The sequence below is a fragment of the Salmo trutta genome, chromosome 21, assembly GCF_901001165.1.
Source record: "Salmo trutta chromosome 21, fSalTru1.1, whole genome shotgun sequence".
In the NCBI taxonomy this organism is placed as follows: Eukaryota; Metazoa; Chordata; class Actinopteri; order Salmoniformes; family Salmonidae; genus Salmo; species Salmo trutta.
In genome coordinates this window covers 28887660-28913034 of record NC_042977.1, presented here as the reverse complement: position 1 = coordinate 28913034, position 25375 = coordinate 28887660, and the positions used below count along the sequence as shown (strand labels likewise).

Below are 25375 nucleotides of genomic sequence, written 5' to 3'. Positions count from 1 at the left end.
TGCAATAGATGAATATTTAAAACAAGCATGTTCAACTATTCTTCCCAAACACCAAATGGCATGGTTGCCTACCACTCACATGAGGGATGTCAACAGCCACAACAAAAAACTCCTTCCCTGCTTAACCGTTTCTACCAGAAGGGGGACCAGTCCGTCTGCCGAAGACGGAGAGTGGTCGACCGCGAGCCGAGACAGACGAGACTGCGAGGGCGACCAAGCAGATTTTGGGTTGTGAGTTCGACTCCGGATCCGGGGACTAGCAGATCCAGCAATCCGCATCTTGCCATGATCCCGAGGATTTTAATCATGCCTCTCTGTCTGTGTGTGAGTGCAGGCAGGCTGACAATGATTTCCTCAGTGATTACGTACAGAGCGAGTCCCTGCGGGGTAGGGGCCCCCTCTGGAGCCATCCTGATGGCTTTGGGGGCCTTGCTTCCATTTTCCATTATTATGTGGACTACCGGAGCGACAGCGCAGTCCAAGACCTTGCAGGTTTGTGATGAGGAGGGAGCTTCCATCTTCTCTCTGCTTCTTCATCCTCTTTTTAACCCAATTTAGACGTAGATTCAGATCAGATTCCGAACCTAATCCATGATTAGCTAACTGGAGTGGGAAAAGGAAGACTCTATAAGAGTTTTGATGCTTCTAGGTGGATATGCAGGGAAAATTGTTATTCTTTTTTTCTTTTGTTTCATTTTTGCTCTCTCACAGCAGGCGTTTTGCTTATGTCTTTCTCACGCGACTGCATTTGAGATCTGAAGCTAAAAGCAACAGTTCAGCTTTTATTTCTAAACGACTATTAGCCTATACCTACAGTACACGCGAATGTGTATTGCTGGAGAATGGAAGCGCATGACGGTACCACTATATTCTGACACTTTTCCCGATACGCAGTTGAACTAAATAGAGTTGCCTACCGATTAATTGGATTTTAACATTAACATCCACCTACTCATCACAAAATAATTGCAACTGATATTCAGACCATATAATTTTTTTTGTAATGGTAAAATAACACTCGCTGCTATTGTCAGTGAAATTTAAAAAGGATATCCTTAGTGAATCCAATTTATCCGTCTGAAACTGAGCAACTTCAGCGTTTTCTGTAGGATGTCGCGCCGCAAGCAAGCTAAACCAAGATCATTGAAAGGTAAGTGATATGTTGGATGCCTCTGAAAAAGATCGTAAACTATGTTGGTGTGGAAACCAACCAAATTCACCAACTAACGTTTTAGATTAAATCAATTTGTATACGGTAGTGTGAATCCATGTTTTTACAGAGATTAGATACTATTTTCCTATCGTTTAAAAGTGTTTTCCCCTTTTTTACATACTCATTTGGAAACGCCTGGCGCATGCATTTTTCTTGTAGGAAAAAACCCTCATGGTATAGTAACATTTTAATTTGTGTACATTTAAGAAGCTAGAGAGGGGAGAAATGAGACAGCTCTATACGGAATAGGCTACCCCGAGCGGTGTGATGGAACGCGGCGAGTTTGAGGACCATCTGGATCTGTTAATGACACTGAAGTTCGGAGTTTGAGCTGTCTGTCTGCTGGAATGGTTGATTTGTAGTGTCACGTGACGCGAGTCTGATATTGAATGGGAGGAAGCGTTTTTAATAAAGTGTGTGTGTGTGGAGGAGGAGATTAGTAGATTCAATTGATAGCTAGAAGGTACTACTTTGCGTTTGACCTGTTCCTTGAGAGCCTTGATAATTAGATTTCACGAACTGTCAGATTACCTAATAACTTTATCATTACTCGTCAATAGTGGGGATTTTTTCATTTCATCAACCATATAATATATTCCACATTAGGCCTATATTATAACGAATGCTATTACATGATTATAAGCATAAAGCAGCTCTACATCCACATCTGATATTTATTTATTTGATAGACTCTCAGTTTCCAAAGTGATACATTATTTTTGCTCTGTACACATTCATTTGAGATGGACTTTGTCTTCATTTATTCTTAATTGGTCACATTATGATATGTGCCAAAGGTATATATCCTAATACTCTGAGATATACACTAACTTCTCCCTCTTAGATACATACATGTACACACACACACATAGGGCTGTGACGGTCATGGAATATTGGATGACGTAATTGGCCAGCCAAATGACCAGGGTCACTGTTCAAATAGATTTTTTTTTTAAGCATTATTATTATTTCAAAAAATGTAAGCACATTTTCTCCTCTGCTCCTTACTGCATGTGCTGCCATAGAAAAAGAATGAATAGAACACCCATCCCCATTCAAGCCAGTGATGGAAAATATCTTTGGTTTTGTCAGCAAAGCAGGAAGTAAAAGCAAGAACAAAAAGCAGGAAGTGCACCCATCAATATGTGCTGTGATTTGTTGATTCAGCTTAACTGACAAAACCAAAGATATTTTCCATTGCATGAGCCACATCATATAACATAATTTGAATGAACATTCTACATTACCATGGAAATGATTGCATCACAATACTAGGAAGTATTGCGAGTGTAGTGTACCCATGAGTTTACAGTCAAATTTTCAGGGTTAGAGGTTCCAAGCCTTTTCTATTTGTTCTATTTCTATGTGCGCTGCTTCTGCATTGTGTGGGGGGAGGAGGGAGACTCGTTTGGGAGACTTGTTTGCTACAACAACACCTTTTGTTTCAGCAAGGAGTAACAAAGTTTCATCACGTTGTGAAGAGTCCATGTTCCCTCCACCAAAACAGTTATGATGGTTATTTTATTTTAATGATGTCTTCATCCATAACCGTCAGATACATGGTTCTACGGTAGCCAGCTTTACACACACTGTATTTCTCTGTAGTATTTGTGGTATGGTAGCTGCTGGGGTTCGAGTTGAGCTGCAGTTCATCTGACAGGCATTGTATTTTGCTCAGCAAATAATTGTCCACAATTTCACTGTCTCAGCTTGTGGTCTGTTGACTCTTTCTTTCTCCCCTTTCATTCTCGGAAGTCTTCATCTCTAAGGATAGTTACATGGTCTATGGTAAAATTCCTACAGCGACCATTTTAAATCAATACCCAGGAGAGAGGGGAATGTGAGTGTGAGTGTATCATGCACATCTCACTGTTCTTGTCACAGACTGTTTCAAGTGTGTCTGTGTCTGCTGGTTATATTCACAGTAAACAACACCTCTATAGATAGATTTCTGTTTTTGTCAGCAGCTCACACTTTGCTGGCATTGACTGGTTTTGATGCTGTAGGTGAAATGACATTCTCTATTCTCCAAAGATAAATCACTTAGACATTATCTGTTTGAACCAGCAGATGTGCTACAAGTGTGTGTGTGCACATTTCTTCTGTGTGTGTGTGTGTGTGTGTGTGTGTGTAAACAGTATGTGTCAGAGAGAGACTGCATGCAATATTTTAAATATTGTCTGAGTGATGACATGTAGGGTTTGTTTTTGCATTGCTATTGAAATCCAAATGCAACAGCTTAGTTGCAGAAACAGTTTCTACTGCCATATGTTCTCCACAACTGTCTTGTCTTTAAGTAAAGTTGTAATGAAATATGGACACGTCCTAGATTTTCCAGAAGAGAGCAGGCAGATGTTGTTTATTGTTCTTTGTCCACCTCTATCCGTAGGGACGCAGTCACACTTATACTGATGTTCACAAGACAGCCTTCCTTTTCATCTGTTTTGGGGATTTTGCATAGTTTCAGTGTTTGCATTAGGTGGTGTCTGTCAGATTATATTTCCCCTCCAAATGTAGTAGCAGAGTATTATTTATTGGTTGTCTTGTGTGGGTTAGAGACAGTGGTCAGTGTTTGAATGTAATGGTTGCTGTTACTGTAGGTAGTTTACCTCTCAGACTGTAATTGCAGAGTTTCACATCACACTGTCATCGATTGTGTTGTGTGGGTTGTGTGGGTTAGAGACAGTGGTCAGTGTTTGAATGTAATGGTTGCTTTTACTGTAGGTAGTTTACCTCTCAGACTGTAATTGCAGAGTTTCCCATCACACTGTTATTGGTTGTGTTGTGTGGGTCAGTGTCCATGTCACACCCTGACAGTAAAATAGCACTTTGTTCTGTGACTGATAAAAGTAAGGTCAGACGCTGATGGCACATGTAGGGACAGTCGATCCCAGTCACGTCCGGAGACGGGGGCGTACGGTAGGCTATCGGTTGACTTGAGAGACAGCATGTACAGAGAGAGAAATCAAATCAAATCAAATTGTATTTGTCACATGCGCCGAATACAACAGGTGTAGGCCTTACCGTGAAATGCTTACGAGAAAGAGGACAAAATAAAGCCTTGATGGTCGCCTCTCTTTTTCTTCTTATTCTGTCTGTGGAATCTGTCCCCTTTTAACTTCTCAGTCGATTGGATGCTGGAGGGAGTCAGAGGTTATGTTTTGGTCCCGTTGAGGAAAAGGGCAATGCTACAAGTCCCGTTTCAATTAAGTCTGAGAGAAGTAGCCGGCGACGTTAATGCTTAGGGGAATAGATGGCACAGGATAAGACCGTACATAATTCACTTATATGCAAACACTTCACCTTCGCCACTGACATTTACTCAATCCTGTTCCATCTGCATTTATAAACTGTGGCGGGTGCATCGCGATTTTGTTTTGACGTGAACGCTGAAGTGTTGGGTCAGAAGCTTGTTCAGTCACAGTGATCTGCAGTGATAGAGGAATAGAAGGACGATCCCTCAGTCAGACTAGTCCAGATTCTGCACATACAGAACATATGACTGCCTGCCACGTTGCTCACTGACTTCCTGAGCAGAGAGCGCGAGAGAGAGACTGGGTTGATATTTTCTCTTAGAGCACTCTCTCACTCCTCTGTCTTCATTGGCTGAAAACTATATTTCCAGGGTAGCTGTCGTCTGCATACATAGATTTACGTTCTGCACCATTTAGTTAATGTATAGCAGAGTATGATGAAATCGTTGTCATGTCATATACACCTTCAATATTTTATGTTTATCACAAGATGAGTTACGTCACCACATGAGTGAACTCTGGGAATTGGCTTGGCATTGGATAGAAGCAGACTGTATGCCATTTGATATGGGTTCATATGAATCCATAATATGGAAATAGTATGAATGCTTATTACAGTCAAGAAAATGCTATGAAATCAACAGCTAACATAGATTGTCTGTGTCGTATAGGCTGACTGTCAAAAATAACCCTGTTTACGCTTAGTTAACAGTCTAGAGTTAGCCTTGATAAACACACTTTTTTTCTCCTCACCATTTTGTCTTTTGAATTGGGTCTATGTGACTTGATTTAATTTTATTTCAGGTCATTGACGTTCAGGCTTTATGGTTGTCATATTAGAGGTGTTGATTTAAAGTGGTGCAAATGTTGAGAGTTCAACCATAGTTAAACCATGTCTCCATCTCTAGTCCAGTATCGATGCATTTATTGATGTCCAACCTGGCCAATATGGAACTAGGCAGATGTGCTGCACTCTGTGGATCCATAGCCACTTTTTTCGATTTGCAAACCAAATTTACTGTACCTAATGAAAACCAAGTGATTGCAACTAGGCCATACAGTACTTGAGCTTTAGAGTTTTGTTGTTGCAAATATTAATGAAAAATAATTATTCAGTATGTATTCATAATTATAAAAAAATGCAATAAGAGCTGCACTCATTTGCTTTTAATGATTAAAGTGAGAGACAGAGTAGATATGCTATTCACTCTATTTTATTTCCCTCTACTTTAAACTCTAGCAAGCTCTAATGCCGTTTCTACTTTAATAAGCTCCCAATATTTTTTTATAATTTTTTTTTTACAATTAATGATCTGTGATATAACACCCATTAACACTTTTCTAATGTGACACAAAAATATGGTTAGTATTATCATTAAGGAAATGATGATGGAGCCGTAGAAATCCCATTAACATGGCTGTCAGTGTTCTTGATGTGCTGGAGGCTGGGGCTCAGTGAGTTGTGCCGGGCCTGTCTGGGTGCCACGGGAGCTGGCCGATATCTACTCTTATTTCATGGCGTGTGTCTCTCCTGTTGTCATGGCTTGTCTGTCTGCTGGGAGATGGTGTCTCCCCGATCTGCTGTCAATGATTGATTTCCTGACAAATATGTTTGAATAAAATACATAAAGTCTTATTATTTTTGTATAATAATTATGATCATAATATAAAATAATACATTAGTATGATTATTTATCCTTTGATAGTATTATTATTTTCAATAAGGTATTATTCGATTTCAAACTACTTCAGAATTATTATTCATGTTCAGAACGTGTTTACATTATAATAATACATGAAGATTACATACATTACAGTGTATGATTAACACATAGCTCCTCCATTGCAAATTATTTATGACCCTAATCAGCACCAGTTCAAATAATGCTCATTAAGAAAGTTATTCATGTGCAGTTTGTGTCCTCTCCCCTCCTCTCCCTCAGCACTAATTGAGGAGGTTTGACCTGGTGACCCCAGCTAAATTGAGTTGTAGTCCCTGTGGCGAGTGTCTCCTTCCCGGTCAGTCAGGGCCGATTACACAGCCATTGTGCTCCACATTGTAACGTCCAAGCTTGCTGTAACCAACCAGATGAATCACGCTGCTGCTCGCCGCTCGCATATCCAGAACAGAGACTCAGGGCTTTGTGTGTGTGTGTGTGTATGTGTGTGTGTGTGTGTGTGTGTGTGTGTGTGTATGCGTGTGTCTAGCAGTCCTTCTTCTCTCAGACACACACACACACACACACACACACACACACACACACACACACACACACACACACACACACACACACACACACACGCACACACACAGCCTCTTAACTTATGGCCTTACAGCCTTTCACGCAACAGGAATTAATTTGATGGATTAGAGCAAGTGATACTCAGATTGTGTTGTGTTTTGCCCGTTCACTTCTTCATTAGATTGTGTTGTGTTTTGCATGTTCACTTCATTCATTAGATTGTGTTGTGTTTTGCATGTTCACTTCTTCATTAGATTGTGTTGTGTTTTGCCCATTCACTTCTTCATTAGATTGTGTTGTGTTTTGCCCATTCACTTCTTCATTAGATTGTGTTGTGTTTTGCCCGTTCACTTCTTCATTAGATTGTGTTGTGTTTTGCCCGTTCACTTCTTCATTAGATTGTGTTGTGTTTTGCCCGTTCACTTCTTCATTAGATTGTGTTGTGTTTTGCCTGTTCACTTCTTCATTAGATTGTATTGTGTTTTGCCCGTTCACTTCTTCATTAGATTGTGTTGTGTTTTGCCTGTTCACTTCTTCATTAGATTGTGTTGTGTTTTGCACATTCACATCTTCATTAGATTGTGTTGTGTTTTGCCCGTTCACTTCTTCATTAGATTGTGTTGTGTTTTGCACATTCACTTCTTCATTAGATTGTGTTGTGTTTTGCCCGTTCACTTCTTCATTAGATTGTATTGTGTTTTGCCCGTTCACTTCTTCATTAGATTGTGTTGTGTTTTGCCCGTTCACATCTTCATTAGATTGTGTTGTGTTTTGCCTGTTCACTTCTTCATTAGATTGTGTTGTGTTTTGCCTGTTCACTTCTTCATTAGATTGTGTTGTGTTTTGCACATTCACATCTTCATTAGATTGTGTTGTGTTTTGCCCGTTCACTTCTTCATTAGATTGTGTTGTGTTTTGCATGTTCACTTCTTCATTAGATTGTGTTGTGTTTTGCACTTTCACTTCTTCATTAGATTGTGTTGTGTTTTGCCCGTTCACTTCTTCATTAGATTGTGTTGTGTTTTGCACATTCACATCTTCATTAGATTGTGTTGTGTTTTGCCCGTTCACTTCTTCATTAGATTGTGTTGTGTTTTGCATGTTCACTTCTTCATTAGATTGTGTTGTGTTTTGCCCGTTCACTTCTTCATTAGATTGTGTTGTGTTTTGCCCGTTCACATCTTCATTAGATTGTGTTGTGTTTTGCCCGTTCACTTCTTCATTAGATTGTGTTGTGTTTTGCATGTTCACTTCTTCATTAGATTGTGTTGTGTTTTGCCCGTTCACTTCTTCATTAGATTGTGTTATGTTTTGCATGTTCACTTCTTCATTAGATTGTGTTGTGTTTTGCCCATTCACTTCATTCATTAGATTGTGTTGTGTTTTGCCCGTTCACTTCTTCATTAGATTGTGTTATGTTTTGCATGTTCACTTCATTCATTAGATTGTGTTGTGTTTTGCATGTTCACTTCATTCATTAGATTGTGTTATGTTTTGCATGTTCACTTCATTCATTAGATTGTGTTGTGTTTTGCCCGTTCACTTCTTCATTAGATTGTGTTGTGTTTTGCCCGTTCACATCTTCATTAGATTGTGTTGTGTTTTGCCCGTTCACTTCTTCATTAGATTGTGTTGTGTTTTGCCCGTTCACTTCTTCATTAGATTGTATTGTGTTTTGCCCGTTCACTTCTTCATTAGATTGTGTTGTGTTTTGCCCGTTCACTTCTTCATTAGATTGTGTTGTGTTTTGCCCATTCACTTCTTCATTAGATTGTGTTGTGTTTTGCCCGTTCACTTCTTCATTAGATTGTGTTGTGTTTTGCATGTTCACATCTTCATTAGATTGTGTTGTGTTTTGCCCGTTCACTTCTTCATTAGATTGTGTTGTGTTTTGCCCGTTCACTTCTTCATTAGATTGTGTTGTGTTTTGCATGTTCACTTCTTCATTAGATTGTGTTGTGTTTTCGACATGATTTCTAAGAGACATTTCACGGTATTGCTTTTATTTAGGACATCTGGCCATGAGTCTTATTCTTTGGGTTTGTATTTATTGGTTGGTAATTCATTTGTAGATTACATGTTGAAGGATTGATTCTTGCCAGGGGAATGCCAATCTCTCCTAAATGACTTTGTGTTGGATTGTATATGTTAATCAGCGGACCTTCAATGCTACAACACTCGTAGTCAGATGACATTATTCCTGTTACATGTATAAAATCAAAGGAGCAGTGTTGATTTGGTCCCATGTGTATGTTGTATCAACAGAACTTTGCGGCATAATAATAAAAACAGTGTGTCATTAGCAGAGTTTTACAATGTACCTTGTCAAAAATGTATTAACTGATAGCTAGTCGGCTGCTGAAGTGATATTCTGTTTGTCTGCTGGTATAATATATATATATATATTCCAGTCTTGTTGAGATGGTTATCAGGCAGCTGTAGTATATATTCATTAAATGAGTCAGGGGTATTATTATTAATTTCTCATTGAGTATTGCATCAATGGCTGATGAAATGTGTATTTGATCGTTGCTGAGTTGTCATTGTTGGAGAAATACTAAGGGTAAATTATTTGCATGTCTGACAGGTTAGCTCTGATGACCAATAGCCCACCTAGGTAGCTCCTGTCAAATCCACTGAAACATCCCATGGAGTGATGGAAATAAAAAGGAATTTACATCAAGAACAAAAATGTCTTGGTTTGTCATTTTTAATAAGTTCACAGTGTGGTGACAAATCATCAAATCATGGCTGATGCCGCTGTAATGGATAAGTTCTGATGGCATTCTAAAATGGAATGTTCTGCCTCAACTCCCTTATCTCGCCAACAGGGACGGTAATCAAAACAAAAACTCCAGCTCTCCTCCAAACACACACACACACACACACACACACACACACACACACACACACACACACACACACACACACACACACACACACACACACACACACACACACACACACGCACACACACACACACACACACAATCCTTCCACCCAACCAATCTCTGTACAAACCATGGGGGATTTATTAGGATCCCCCTCTATCCTGGTCCATTTAAATGATCCTGGATGCAAGGTGCTCAACACAGCTGGATAAACTCATTAGATTCACAGGGACTCAGGCTCACTCTCTAAGGCCTGTATGTCTCCACAGGACGAGGCGAGGCTTCTGCATTGGTGAGACTGAAAGATACAGAGACACAGTTCTCTATTTACGGTGCTCTGTGGGGACACATTCAACATTGCGTTCATCTGCCACTCCTCATCTCTCCCATTTTAGTGATGTGTTTAACAAATTAACTAACAGAGATCAGAGGACTTTTGTATTCTCACAAATTGGATAAATGGTGTCTGATTATCTCTGGTAGGAGTGCAGACCTATTGTTCTTCCTTTTGTGGAATGAAACACATTTCCTAAACATGGCATGTCATAAAGACAGCTTTGTAGAGGATCTCTTGTTCAATATTGGCCAGCGGTTCCGGCCAGTGAAGGAGACATTGCCACTCCCATCTCTCGTGTTACCGTCTTCATAAGAAGCTGCTTGACTCATCCCTCTTGATTCCCCAGCGAGGTTTGACACCACTCTCTACATTGACTCCAGCTCACTTGAGAATAAGTTGCTCACCACCATAAGATCCCTGCCTTAATTATACAAAGTACAGGATATTTGGTGCCTTTGTTTAAAAGTGTCACTAGCTGTTTTGGTGTTGGCAGTCACACTGCCACTCTCCCCCTGCTGGGAGGTCCTGTCAGACTCCCCTTTCTCTCTGCTGAAGGGAAATGAAAGGCTAGATGGAGAAGGCATAATGGAGAATGCATTTCAACTGCAGGGAGGAACAGCGAGGCGTCAGAAGTCCTTGGTGAAACCCTAATTTTACAGGGAACAGGTGGGAGAGTCTTTAGTTCTCTTCCCGCTGCTAAAATACATTTAGTTCCCTGTACTTGACATGCTGCAAGGAACTCTCTCCCCCCTCACTGTCACCCAGTTCAAAACAGTGCCCCCGTGAAAAAAAATCAGGCCTCATCAAGCTAAAGTTAGTTATTTTTGTCAAGGCCAATATCACATTGTATCAAATAACAGTTGGTTGCCATGTCGTGTCGCTAATGGATTCATCTTAACGTTGATCCAACCATCACTCCTTTGACAAGCGTTCAGTTACCTATCACTGACTGACTGGGAGCTGATCTGAATGCACGGTCATACTCGGACAAATTAAACCTCAAAATCGCACAAATATGCCACGTTGTGAACTGGCCTTGGATGAATACATATAAACACAGTCTTTCAAAACTACAAAATATAAATAATATTATAAGTATCTTATAGTCCTATGAATTGTTAATATCCCCGTAGTCTCACGTTGCCATTTTTCTAAAATCATATCACACCCTTGGAATTTTTTTATCGCAAAAACGGTTTGAATGTTCCAAAGATTTTTCTAACTAATCTTCTGTGGGGGTGGTGTGATATGTGCGTCACTGTATTCTGTCCGGGTAGTTGTTACCTATGCTAGTTTTAAAGTTAGCAAGTGTGGCCGGCAGTCTGTGATTTATTTTTGTTGAAATTGAAAGAGGACTACGCTGGTAAAGTCAAATGTCACAATACGTTCTAAACCGCTCAAGTGACAAATGCACTTTTTTCTTCATCTCCATTCATCCACATGGCTGCTGGCTGCACTTTTGCCCATTATTTTTCTTTTGTAAGGACCCAAAAAATGGAGGCAGTGGAAGAACCTATTTAAGTAAGTAAACACAGTTTTTATGTAAAAAAACAATGTATTATCAGCTAGCTAGCTGGCTACAGTAGGTCACTTTGTATGCTAACTGAACTGAGCTGCTAGGTAGCTGTTTAGCTAAGTTAATTAAATGTCATCAACTAGCTCAGGGTTTCCCAAACTCGGTTCTGATCCCAGCTTCAGCTGTCAGTAAAGGAACATTGTAGGCTACTGGATAGGGCAGGACTTTTTGTGGTAGGACATGATGAAAATATTCTCCAGTTCCAGTCCGTAGAGAGGGAAACTTTGAAGACAGAGGGATAATAGCAACACATTCAGTGCTGTCTATTTTGAGGATAATGAAGCCTGTTTGTGATGTTTTCTGTCCTCAGGAAATCAGTGAAAGTGTGTTTGCAGATGAGGAGAAAGGTCCATATGAATATCCCAAGAGACTATGGGTATATCCTATATGCCATGGATTGTATGTGTAGGCCTACCTATGTTAGCAAATGTTGCATACAAAAATACAGTTTAACATCACTCACAATGTATGAACCTATTACAATTGGCGCTATTACCGATTACAAACCCTGCTGGAGGTCTGCTGGGAGTTCAGGGGCACAACTTTGGTTTTATAAGTGGGGGGGACATAATAAAAAAAATATCCGGTCGGATAAACACTCCAAACAGCCTACTTGACCGCTTGGAGGAGTTTGCATGGTCCTAAAGCACACCATTGCCTCGTTTTGTATCACATTCCAATGGTAAAACTGGGGGGGGCAAAAATGCCATTTCAGAATGTGGGGGGACATGTCACCCCACATTGTTACTACTCAATTATCTATTGTTGTTTACATTAAGATGTCTAATCTTTACATACGATTTAGCTTATTTGTACATTTTGAAGTGTTAATTCTTTGAAGTGAATTGTTTAAACTTGTTTTAACTGTTAAACTATTATTCAAAATGAACTAGTGTCAATGTTGATTAAACATCACAATCCTGCAATAAAGAGGTGTTCTGTCTCTAATATGTCTGTGTTTCTGTGTTGTATTCTCAAATGAACATTTACTTTTTGTCTAGTTGTAAGATCTACAATCTGTTTTATTTGATTGTCACTCTCTCAGTATATCAGCTATGTGAATCCATTTTGCACATTATCATATGGCATGCATCACTAATGCAGCCATAGGCCTACAGTATGACGTAGTATGATGTATGACTACAGACCCTGGTTTGATTCCAGGCTGTATCACAACCGGCCGTAATTGGGAGTCCTATAGGGCGGTGCACAATTGACCCAGCGTCATCCTGGTTAGGGTTTGGCCGGGGTAGGCCATCATTGTAAATAAGAATTTGTTCTTAACTGACATGTATAGTTAAAAGGTTAAAATAAAAAATGATGGCATTACTGGCCTTATGGGCATCTATTATCTGTAGCAGAGAATAGCTAAACTCACACATTGTATACATGTTGAGATATATGTTCTCAATTTAAAATGATACCAGTAGACAATGTACAGTATATACCAGATGTTGTATGTGCCTTTTAAGTGCTAACATATACAGTTGTTTAGTGCAAATCCAACCCTTGTAATTTAGGTACAGTATGGAAATAAGGAGATGTCAATTAGGCTACAGGAGATGAGCATTACAGATAACATTTTATGAGGTTAATTAAATGTTATTTTATACATTTTAGCAGTGTTGCTTGCAAAATAATTGCAGTTGTTCCCATAGACAGTACATGGTTGCTCTATGTATCACTGACCCTGGATAAGCTAGCGACTGGGCTAACACAGCTAACCTTATAGTTCAATAAAATATGCTGTTTTTATTAACATTTTGTAGTCTTTATACTCATGAGAGAAATTTAACTAGCTAGTTAAACGAAGGTAGCTTACAAGGTTAGCTGACTTTTCTAAAAAACAAACCTCGTTGTGGCTAGGTACTTCTTGTCCCTCATGCTAGCCTGTACAGCCAAATATCACTTCAGAAATATATTGATATGGCTGGCATTGTAGGCCATTGTCCTGAATGAATTGTGAGTAATGATGTGTGAGAAAGTTACAGAGGAATAAATATCATACCCCAAAAACCTTTATTTAACTTGGCAAGTCAGTTAAGAACAAGTTCTTATTTACAACAACGGCCAAACTCTCCCCTAACCCGGATGACGCTGGGCCAATTGTGCGCCACCCTATGGGACTCCCGATCACGGCCAGTTGTGATACAGCCCGGGATCGAATCCGGGTCTGTAGTGACTCCTCTAGTACTGCGATGCAGTGCCTTAGACCGCCGCAACACTCGATCCTCCAAAATTCTAGATTAATGCTGTGACAGTACCATTTTAGTCTAAATGTGTTATTTATCTACATCTTCTGTCTAATACATGGGGTGTTATTTTGTCTCAGAGATATCCTCTCACTGATGCAGTCATCAAGGTGTTTTTCAGTTTGTCACTGTTGATGTTGGGAGAGGGTTTCTTGGGAGAATTTCATAATTCATAATGTCATTACTCAGTCCAATATGTTATTTACGTGGAAGGTTGCCTACCTTGTTGCCGATCTTCATACATATGAAAGGCTTGTGGATTCCCAAACCCCAGAATTGCAGAAATCACTGAAGCTGGAGACTTATATCTCCATATCTAACTTTAAGCATCAGCTGTCAGAGCAGCTTAACGATCACTGTACCTGTACACAGCCCATCTGTAAATAGCCCATCCAACTACCTCATCCCCATATTGTTATTTTTATTTTTTGCTCTTTTGCACCCCAGTATCTCTACTTGCACATCATCATCTGCACATCTATCACTCCAGTGTTAATGCTAAATTGTAATTATTTCGCCATTATGGCGTATTTATTGCCTTACCTCCCTAATCTTACTACATTTGCACACACTGTACATACATTTTTCTATTGTGTTATTGACTGTACGTTTGTTTATCCAATGTGTAACTCTGTGTTGTTGTTTTTGTCGCACTGCTTGGCTTTATCTTGGCCAGGTCGAGTTTGTAAATGAGAACTTATTCTCTACTGGCCTACCTGGTTAAATAAAGGTGAAATAAAATAAAAAAATTAAAAAACAGGTTGAGCTGTTGAAAGCTGTTGAAATCTCCTGGAGTTTCCATACAGTAAATAATAATTTAAAAAAAAGATAGTGTAGAAAAAAGGGAGAAAGAAAGTCAGTGTGTCTGACAAGTGGAAACTTGTTTTTGGTTTCTTGCTATTAATCGCTTCTTCCCCCTCTCTCTCTTTCTTTCTGGCAGTAGAAGACAATGTGATAGAGGAGCAGCACAATCCTGGGCAGACTGCCATTCTGAGCGGTAATGCTCCATTTCATATTTCATAATTTGGGTCTGGAAAGTGGAGCGTGCGTGTGATCTATGGAATTAAATGTGTTTCAACCATTAATATATGTTACTGCTCCTTGTGTGTTTGCTCACCTGTGTGTGTGTGTGTGTGTGTGTGTGTGTAGGTACAGTTGAAGTCGGAAGTTTACATACACCTTAGCCAAATACATTTAAAAACTCAGTTTTTCACAATTCCTGACATTTAGTCCTAGTAAAAATTCCCTGTCTTAGGACAGTTAGGATCACCACTTTATTTTAAGAATGTGAAATGTCAAAATAATAGTAGAGAGAATGATTTATTTCAGCTTTTATTTCTTTCATCACATTCCCAGTGGGTCAGAGGTTTACATACACTCAATTAGTATTTGGTAGCATTGCCTTTAAATTGCTTAACTTGGGTCAAACGTTTCGAGTAGCCTTCCACAAGCTTCCCACAATAAGTTGGGTGAATTTTGGCCAATTCCTCCTGACTGAGCCTTTTTAACTGAGTCAGGTTTGTAGGATCCTTGCTCGCACACACTTTTTCAGTTCTGCCCACACATTTTCTATAGGATTGAGCTCAGGGCTTTGTGATGGCCACTCCAATACCTTGACTTTGTAAGCCATTTTTCCACAACTTTGGAAGTATGCTTGGGGTCATTGTCCATTTGGAAGACCCATTTGCAACCAAGCTTTAACTTCCTGACTGATGTCTTGAGATGTTGCTTCAATATATCCACATAATTTTCCTCCCTCATGATGGCATCTATTTTGTAAGTGCACCAGTCCCTCCTGCAGCAAAGCACCCCAACAACATGAAACTGCCACCCCGTGCTTCATGGTTGGGATGGTGTTCTTCGGCCTGCAAGCCTCCCCCTTTTTCCTCCAAACATAACGATGGTAATTATGGCCAAACAGTTCTATTTTTGTTTCATCAGACCAGAGGACATTTCTCCAAAAAGTACGATCTTTGTCCCCATGTGCAGTTACAAACCGTAGTCTGGATTTTTTTATGGCGGTTTTGGAGCAGTGGCTTCTTTCTTGCTGAGCGGCCTTTCAGTTTAAGTCGATATAGGACTTGTTTTACTGTGGATATAGATACTTTTGTACCTGTTTCCTCCAGCATCTTCACAAGGTCCTTTGCTGTTGTTCTGGGATTGATTTGCACTTTTGCACCAAAGTACGTTCATCACTAGGAGACAGAACGTGTCTCCTTCCTGAGCGGTGTGACGGCTGCATGGTCCCATTTTGTTTATACTTGTGTACTATTGTTTGTACAGATGAACTGGTACCTTCAGGCATTTGGAAATTGCTCCCAAGGATGAACCAGACTTGTGGAGGTCTACAATCTTTTTTCTGAGGTCTTGGCTGTTTTCTTTGATTTTCCATTGATGTCAAACAAAGAGGAACTGAGTTTGAAGGTAGGCCTTGAAATACATCCACAGGTACACCTCCAATTGACTCAAATGATGTAATTTAGCCTATCAGAAGCTTCTAAAGCCATGACATCATTTTCTGGAATTTTCCAAGCTGTTTAAAGGCACAGTCGACTTAGTGTATGTAAACTTCTGACCCACTGGAATTGTGATACAGTGAATGTGAAATAATCGGAAATAATCTGTTTGAAATAATCTAAAATAATCTGTCTGTAAACAGTTGTTGGAAATATTACTTGTATCATGCACAAAGTAGATGCGGAAACTATAGATTGTTAACAAGACATTTGTGGTTGAAAAATGAGTTTTAATGTATGTAAACTTCCTACTTCAGCTGTATGTGTGTGTGTTCACGTCTTTGTTTCCTAACCTCTGATAGAGGTAGAATAGAGCTCACAGAGCAGATGAATGTGTCCTGTCTGCTGGTGTGGCATTCACCATAGGCCCTCCAGGAACAGAGTAGTAATCCAGGTCAGGCTCACAGAGAGCCCCCTATGAATGAGGCCTGCTCCTGATCGCATGCACCACGCGACCATTCTTTCATTTCATTTGTCTCTGCTAAAGGTTAAGTCTCATTTGTGGTTATTTTAAACCTGATATGGATGGCTTTGCCCAGCAGGTTGGGGACCCTGGGTACTCACACACACTGCCTGGCACCTAGCACTGTAGTGAGTCCAGTAGCATTTACACACCTCCCTCTCCCTCTCTGGTCCCCTTCAGACAGAGAAATTCAGAAACAGGAAACACAAGGGCTGTTTTACTACAGTATGTCTTTGCTGATGAGTTGTTTTATTGGTTTTGTGTCAGAGAGTTTGGTCTCTTTCCCTCAGCCCCCTCCTAGTGTATTTGTGTCTGTTCAGTATTTACCTGTCTTCCTTGGCCATCTCTGAGTAAAACAGTCTTGTGCATAAGGCAAGAGCACCAGGCCCATGCCAGTCTAGTCTACAGCTGTAGTGTTTTGTATTGATGTCTGGGTGTTGGCTGGTGTTTGGTAGAGAAGCAGGCTCTGTATGTCTAGGTGTTGGTTGGGGAGAGTCATGCTCCATATATCTGGGAGTTGGTTGGGGAGAGAGGCAGGCTCCATATATCTGGGGGTTGGTTGGGGAAAGAGGCAGGCTCCGTATATCTGGGGGTTGGTTGGGGAGAGAGGCAGGCTCTGTATATCTGGGAGTTGGTTGAGGAGAGAGGCAGGCTTCGTCCTCAGCCACCCCAGCGGCAGTAGATGAAGCGCTAGGCTTATGAGCTCCTGTTTCCCCTGGTTCCCTGGGACACCTCCTGTCATCCACAGCCAACGGCGGGCTAATGAGAGCCCCTGATTACAATGACCCCCTCAGACACACGCACACACGCCTATCTCCTCTCCTCTCCTCTCCTCTCCTCTCCTCCACACCTCCTTCCCCCGCCTCCTCCCTCTAGACGCCATCTCCTGAGTGAGGGGAAACAGCAGCGACTTGATCGATGTCTGCCTGTGGAGAAATCAAGAGGGCACACAAATTAATTTCTCACTTTTCTCATTTGAGTTTGTATGGCTGATTTTCTTTTAACCCCCTCGTCAGATGCAATGTAAAGGATGCTAGTAGAAGTTGCAGAACTTTACTAAGATATAGGACAAGATTGTTGTTATTGTTTTGAATAATTTGCTGCACATTTTTGTCTTTCATGTCATTTTATCTTTCATGTCATTTCACCTGTTATAGTGCCTTGAGAAAATATGATTTTGGACCAATGATCAAGAACAGTATTGGTTTTAAACCCCTTTATATTTAAATGGCAGATCCAACATTACAGGGCTTTATGGTTAAACCATTGTCCATCAAGAGCTTTTGGATGTAAAAAATAATACATCAGCTTCTATTCATGGTCACAATACCCATTAGCCCCTTGATAAGCCCCTACCTAAATCAGATGTGATGTGTCGAGGGCTTGGCTCAAGAGAAGACCCCCAGCAGTGTTCCTCTATGAGCCTGTATGTTCATTGTGTCTTACAGCCAGGTACCTACTATATTATTATTCTATACGCCACACTCATGTTTGATGTATAACAGAATAGGAAAAAGGGGGAAATGATAACAAAATAGGTCTCCGGTAAAGAAGAAAGAAAGACAGCATTTTAGTTAGCTAGTGCGGAGGACAGGAACAGTATGATATGGAAGGTTTAATGAGGCAGAGTGCTTTTTACCCAGAGAGAGAGTGTGGAACAGGCTTAAGATCCACAGCTTGGCTTTACAACTGCCGTCACTGCCTGTGTGGAATTATAACCACATGCTCCGCCTTCTTTCTTCTCTCTTTTATATCTGCTTTTCTTTCTCTCCTCCTGGCTGTGGCTGGTTGGGGCTGTTTTGTGGAAGACGGTGCCTGCTCCAGCTAGAATCGGAGTGGACTAAGCTCTGGGTCTGAGAAAGAGAAGGGTGTGTGTGTGCCTGTGTGTATTTGTATTCTTACAACAGGCGTACATGCTTACATGCGTGTGTATCTGTAATAAAGTGTCTTAGCTCTGAGGGGTTGTCTGGATGGCGACGTACTCTTACTGTAGTGCAAGCTAGTGGTATACATCATACTGTCGGCTGATGGCTGAGGCAGCCCCAGATCAATGCACTGCAGGGCTCGCTTCGTACAGCAGGAAGAGGAAAGGACTCTTTCACTCCAGCACTTCTCAAATCATATTCTCTATTATTCATTTCCTTTGTTGTTCGACTGCACTAATGGCATGGCAAGGCGCTTCGTTCAATATTATCACTCACAGAGAGAGAGAGAGAGAGAGAGAGAGAGAGAGAGAGAGAGAGAGAGAGAAAGAAAGAAAGAAAGAAAGAAAGAAAGAAAGAAAGAAAGAAAGAAAGAAAGAAAGAAAGAGAAAATCAAATCATGTTTCTCATTCATGCGCTTTGATTTCCTTTCCTTAGTGTTCATATATTCCTTTTGGTGCAACGATTTTAATGGTGAATGATGCCATCTGTGTTACCTGTGACATGTGGTGGTTCCTTTATCATGTAAGCTTCCGTGTTGTTTCGGTTGTCTGTGTTACCTGTGACGTGGTGGTTCCTTTATCATGTAAGCTTCCGTGTTGTTTCGGTTGTGACGTGGTGGTTCCTTTATCATGTAAGCTTCCGTGTTGTTTCGGTTGTGACGTGGTGGTTCCTTTATCATGTAAGCTTCCGTGTTGTTTCGGTTGTGACGTGGTGGTTCCTTTATCATGTAAGCTTCCGTGTTGTTTCGGTTGTGACGTGGTGGTTCCTTTATCATGTAAGCTTCCGTGTTGTTTCGGTTGTGACGTGGTGGTTGTCACGGTTGTCTTCGTCCTCTGACGATATAACGAAATCGTCATCGGAAAATGTGGACCAATACGCAGCAGGTTCGTGAATGCTCATCTTGATTTTTATTCACTACAAAAATGAACATACAAAAATAACAAAATACGAACAACTAACAGTCTGTCAAAGCATAGTGCTTACACAGAACAATCACCCACCAATCACAAACACAAACACACCCTCATATATGAGACTCTCAATCAAAGGCAGATAGACAACACCTGCCTTCAACTGAGAGCCCCAATCAACCAAACATAGAAACACACACACTAGATTCCACATAGAACTACCTAGACATAAACCAAAACCCGGACATACTAACTCAAACACCCTTTACACAAACACACCACCCCGAACCACATAAAACAAATACCCTCTGTCACGCCCTGACCAAACTACAAAACAATTAACCTTATATACTGGCCAGGACGTGACAGTACCCCCCCCTTAAAGGTGCTACCCCAGAAGCACCTTAACACAAAAAAAATATAAATACCCCCAAACAATACCCAAAAGAAAAATTCCCCCTTTCTAAAGGGAGGGAAGGGAGGGTGGCTGCCGTCAACGACGGCACTGTGCTACACCCCCCCTCCCCAACCCACCTATATTGGAGGCGGCTCCGGCTCAGGCCGTTCCAGGCTGTCTGGGCAGTCTGGCAGCTCGGGACGGTCAGGGCAGTCTGGCCACTCGGGCAGGTCAGGGCAGTCTGGCCACTCGGGCAGGTCAGGGCAGTCTGGCCACTCGGGCAGGTCAGGGCAGTCTGGCCACTCGGGCAGTTCAGGGCAGTCTGGCCACTCCGGCAGTTCAGGGCAGTCTGGCCACTCCGGCAGTTCAGGGCAGTCTGGCCACTCCGGCAGTTCAGGGCAGTCTGGCCACTCCGGCAGTTCAGGGCAGTCTGGCCACTCCGGCAGTTCAGGGCAGTCTGTCAGCTCGGGGCAGTCTGGGCAGTCTGGCCACTCCGGCAGTTCAGGGCAGTCTGGCCACTCCGGCAGTTCAGGGCAGTCTGGCCACTCCGGCAGTTCAGGGCAGTCTGGCCACTCCGGCAGTTCAGGGCAGTCTGGCCACTCCGGCAGTTCAGGGCAGTCTGGCCACTCCGGCAGTTCAGGGCAGTCTGGCCACTCCGGCAGTTCAGGGCAGTCTGGCCACTCCGGCAGTTCAGGGCAGTCTGGCCACTCCGGCAGTTCAGGGCAGTCTGGCCACTCCGGCAGTTCAGGGCAGTCTGGCCACTCCGGCAGTTCAGGGCAGTCTGGCCACTCCGGCAGTTCAGGGCAGTCTGGCCACTCCGGCAGTTCAGCGCAGTCTGGCCACTCCGGCAGTTCAGCGCAGTCTGGCCACTCCGGCAGTTCAGCGCAGTCTGGCCACTCCGGCAGTTCAGCGCAGTCTGGCCACTCCGGCAGTTCAGCGCAGTCTGGCCACTCCGACGACTGTTGACTGACGGGCAGCTCCGACGACTGTTGACTGACGGGCAGCTCCGACGACTGTTGACTGACGGGCAGCTCCGACGACTGTTGACTGACGGGCAGCTCCGACGACTGTTGACTGACGGGCAGCTCCGACGACTGTTGACTGACGGGCAGCTCCGACGACTGTTGACTGACGGGCAGCTCCGACGACTGTTGACTCGCGAGGCTGGGTTCACGCACCTTGGGCTTGGTGCGGGGTGCTGGTACTGGGCGTACCAGATTGGAGACACGTACCTCAGGGCTAGTGCGGGGAGCTGGCCTGGGGCTCCATCCTTGCCCCTCTTCACAGCCCTTGTGCCCCCCCCCAAAAATTTCTTGGGGCTGCCTCTCGGGTTCCCTTAACTCTTCCATAGCCCTGGACACGAACCTCCTTAAATCCGCCCATGTCCATCCATCCATGCTGTTCTCCTGCTGCTTGGTCCTTTGGTGGTGGGTGATTCTGTCACGGTTGTCTTCGTCCTCTGACGATATAACGAAATCGTCATCGGAAAATGTGGACCAATACGCAGCAGGTTCGTGAATGCTCATCTTGATTTTTATTCACTACAAAAATGAACATACAAAAATAACAAAATACGAACAACTAACAGTCTGTCAAAGCATAGTGCTTACACAGAACAATCACCCACCAATCACAAACACAAACACACCCTCATATATGAGACTCTCAATCAAAGGCAGATAGACAACACCTGCCTTCAACTGAGAGCCCCAATCAACCAAACATAGAAACACACACACTAGATTCCACATAGAACTACCTAGACATAAACCAAAACCCGGACATACTAACTCAAACACCCTTTACACAAACACACCACCCCGAACCACATAAAACAAATACCCTCTGTCACGCCCTGACCAAACTACAAAACAATTAACCTTATATACTGGCCAGGACGTGACAGTGGTTCCTTTATCATGTAAGCTTCCGTGTTGTTTCGGTTGTGACGTGGTGGTTCCTTTATCATGTAAGCTTCCGTGTTGTTTCGGTTGTGACGTGGTGGTTCCTTTATCATGTAAGCTTCCGTGTTGTTTCGGTTGTGACGTGGTGGTTCCTTTATCATGTAAGCTTCCGTGTTGTTTCGGTTGTGACGTGGTGGTTCCTTTATCATGTAAGCTTCCGTGTTGTTTCGGTTGTGACGTGGTGGTTCCTTTATCATGTAAGCTTCCGTGTTGTTTCGGTTGTGACGTGGTGGTTCCTTTATCATGTAAGCTTCCGTGTTGTTTCGGTTGTGACGTGGTGGTTCCTTTATCATGTAAGCTTCCGTGTTGTTTCGGTTGTTTGCTCTACATCCTCCAGTAATAGTTTGGCCGCGTGAATCATAAAAGCTTCCGTGTTGTTTCGGTTGTTTGCTCTACATCCTCCAGTAATAGTTTGGCCGCGTGAATCATAAAAATGTAATATCAAATCAAATTTCATTGGTCGCGTACACATATTTAGCAGATATTATTGCAGGTGTAGCGAAATGCTTGTGTTCCTAGCTCCAACAGAGCAGTAGTATCTAACAATTCACAACATACACTACCTTTCAAAAGTTTGGGGTCACAGAAATGTCCTTGATTTTGAAAGAAAAGCACATTTTTTGTCCATTAAAATAACAGCAAATTGATCAGAAATACAGTGTAGACATTGTTAATGTTGTAAATGACTATTGTAACTGGAAACGGCTGATTGTTAATGGAATATCGACATAGGCGTACAGAGGCCATTATCAACAACCATCACTCCTGTGCTCCATTGGCACGTTGTGTTAGCTAATCAACGTTTATCATTTTAAAAGGCTAATTGATCATTAGAAACCCCTTTTGCAACTATGTTAGCACAGCTGAAAACTGTTGTCCTGATTAAAGAAGCAATAAAATAGAAATAGTTAAGTATCTGGAGCATCAGCGATTGTGGGTTCGATTACAGGCTCAAAATGGCCATAAGCAATGCACTTTCTTCTGAAACTCATCAGTCTATTCTTGTTCTGAGAAATGAAGGCTATTCCATGCGAGGAATTGCCAAGAAACTGAAGCTCTTGCACAAAGCTGTGTATTACTCCCTTCACAGAACAGCGCAAACTGGCACTAACCAGAATGGGAGGCCCCGGTGCACAACTGAGCAAGATGACAATGGAGTGTCTAGTTTGAGAAACAGCCACCTCAAAAGTCCTCAACTGGCAGCTTCATTAAATAGTACCTGCAAAACACCAGTCTCAACGTCAACAGTGAAGAGGCGACTCCTGGATGCTGGCCTTCTAGGCAGAATTCCTCTGTCCAGTGTCTGTGTTCTTTGGCCCATCTTAATCTTTTCTTTTTATTGGCCAGTCTGAAATATGGCTTTTTCTTTGCAACTCTACCTAGAAGGCCAGAATCCCAGAGTCACCTCTTCACTGTTGATGTTGAAACTGATGTAAAAGAATGGAATTAAGAAATATATAAATATTAGGACGAACAATGTCAGAGTGGCATTGACTAAAATACAGTAGAATAGAATACAGTATGTACATATGAGATGAGTAAAGCAGTATGTAAACATTATTAAAGTGACTAGTGTTCCATTATTAAAGTGACCAGTGATTCCAGCAGCCTCTAAGGTGCAGGGTTGAGTAACCGGGTGGTAACCGGCTAGTGATGGCTATTTAACATTCTGATGGCCTTGAGATGGAAGCTGTTTTTCAGTCTCTCGGTCTGAGCTTTGATGCACCTGTACTGACCTCGCCTTCTGGATGATAGCGGGGTGAACAGGCTCGGGTGGTTGATGTCCTTGATGATCTTTTTGACCTTCCAGTGATGCTGTAAGTGTCCTGGAGGGCAGGCAGTGTTCCCCCGGTGATGCGTTGGATAGACCGCACCACCCTCTGGAAAGCCCTGCGGTTGCGGGCGGTGCAGTTGCCGTACCAGGCGATGATACAGCCCGACAGGATGCTCTCAATTGTGCATCTGAAAAGTTTGTGAGGGTGTAAAGGATATTTTGCTTTGTGAAGAAACAGTCTTGAAAATGTTAATCTTGTCTTTGGTGTCTTTAACAATCCTTGGTTCCTGCCGGTGCCTGCTAAAGATATGAGGGGGGGCCATCATGACCTCCTCTTTAGGACCGTCTGGCAGAATGCCAAGAATATGTTCTTTAACTTAAGATAGGAGACGGCGCCAGACATATGCCGGAACCAACCCTATGAACTATGCTTATGTAACGTGTCTGTAACCTGTATATAAAGGAACTAACGGGAATGCCCCGTAATAGCTCCTGATTGACATGTGTACATGGTGCATTGAGTTGGTTGGAACCTCTCCAGCGCGCTGATAGTAAACAATGAATCATGTAAGATTGACTTCAGGTGTCCCTGTGTAAGATTTTCCATGACAAGGGTCTGAGGGGCCAAGCCGAATTTCTTCAGCCTCCTGGGATTGAAAAGGCACTGTTGTGCGTTCTTCACCACACTGTCTGTGTGGGTGGACCATTTCAGATTGTCAGTTATGTGTACAACGAAGAATAGGAAGCTTTTCACCTTCTCCCCTACGGTCCTGTCGATGTGGATAGGGGCGTGCTCCCTCTGCTGTTTCCTGAAGTCCACGGTCAGCTCCTTCATTTTGTTGCTGTTGAGGGAGAGGTTATTTTCCAAGCACCACTCCACCAGGGCCCTCACTTCCTCCCTATAGGCTGTCTCGTCATTGTTGGTAATCAGGCCTACTACTGTTGTGTTGTCTGCAAACTTGATGATTGGGTTGGAGGTGTGCATGACCACGCAGTCATGGGTGAACAGTGAGTACAGGAGGGGGCTGAGCACGCACCCTTGTGGGGCCCCTGTGTTGAGGATCAGCGAAGTGGAGGTGTTGTTTCCTACCTTCACCACCTAGGGGCAGCCCGTCAGGAAGTCCAGGACCCAGTTGCACAGGGGGGGTTCAGACCCACGGTCCTGAGCTTAATGATGAGCTTGGAGCGGACTATGGTGTTGAAGGCTGAGTTATAGTCAATGAACAGAATTCTTACATAGGTATTCGTCTTGTCCAGATGGGATAGAGCAGTGTGCAGTGCATCAAATTCCATGCAGTCACATAGAGGAGGAGAGGAGAGGATAGCTACTGTACATAGATACATTCGGAGGCATTCACATGTGGCATTAGAATGTACTGTAATGTGGCTGGCACTGTGACCTATATTGTGAGAGCTCTCCCGCTCCTCTCTCTCAGAAAAAAATAAAGTTTGAGGATTTTTTAATAATGAGGTGGCAGGCGGGCGGCAGCATCCGTGTGAAGGTTTTTCAATCTTAATGTCCTATTTCTGACAGCCCTCCTCACTCTGATAAAGGAGTGTGCCTTTGATCAGGCCTGCCGATATGTGTCGACAGAAGCTGCTAGCTGGTTAAAATAAATTCTTAATTTGAACTTGGGGGTTGATGGTGTGGGGTGTGGC

General features: G+C 42.5%; 1 protein-coding gene across 4 annotated transcripts in view; it reads left to right on the top strand.

The window, feature by feature from the left end:
• Positions 1–382: 382 nt before the first annotated feature.
• LOC115157114 (zinc finger protein 521-like) overlaps positions 383–25375 on the top strand; it is a 166415-nt gene continuing 141422 nt past the window's right edge. For all 4 annotated transcript variants that reach the window (XM_029705065.1, XM_029705063.1, XM_029705064.1 and 1 more), the window contains exons 1-3: positions 383–492; positions 1110–1150; positions 14707–14763. In XM_029705065.1, the coding sequence (XP_029560925.1) occupies positions 1111–1150; positions 14707–14763 (97 nt within the window). In that variant the 5' untranslated portion in view covers positions 383–492; position 1110. The remainder of the gene's footprint in view (positions 493–1109; positions 1151–14706; positions 14764–25375) is intronic.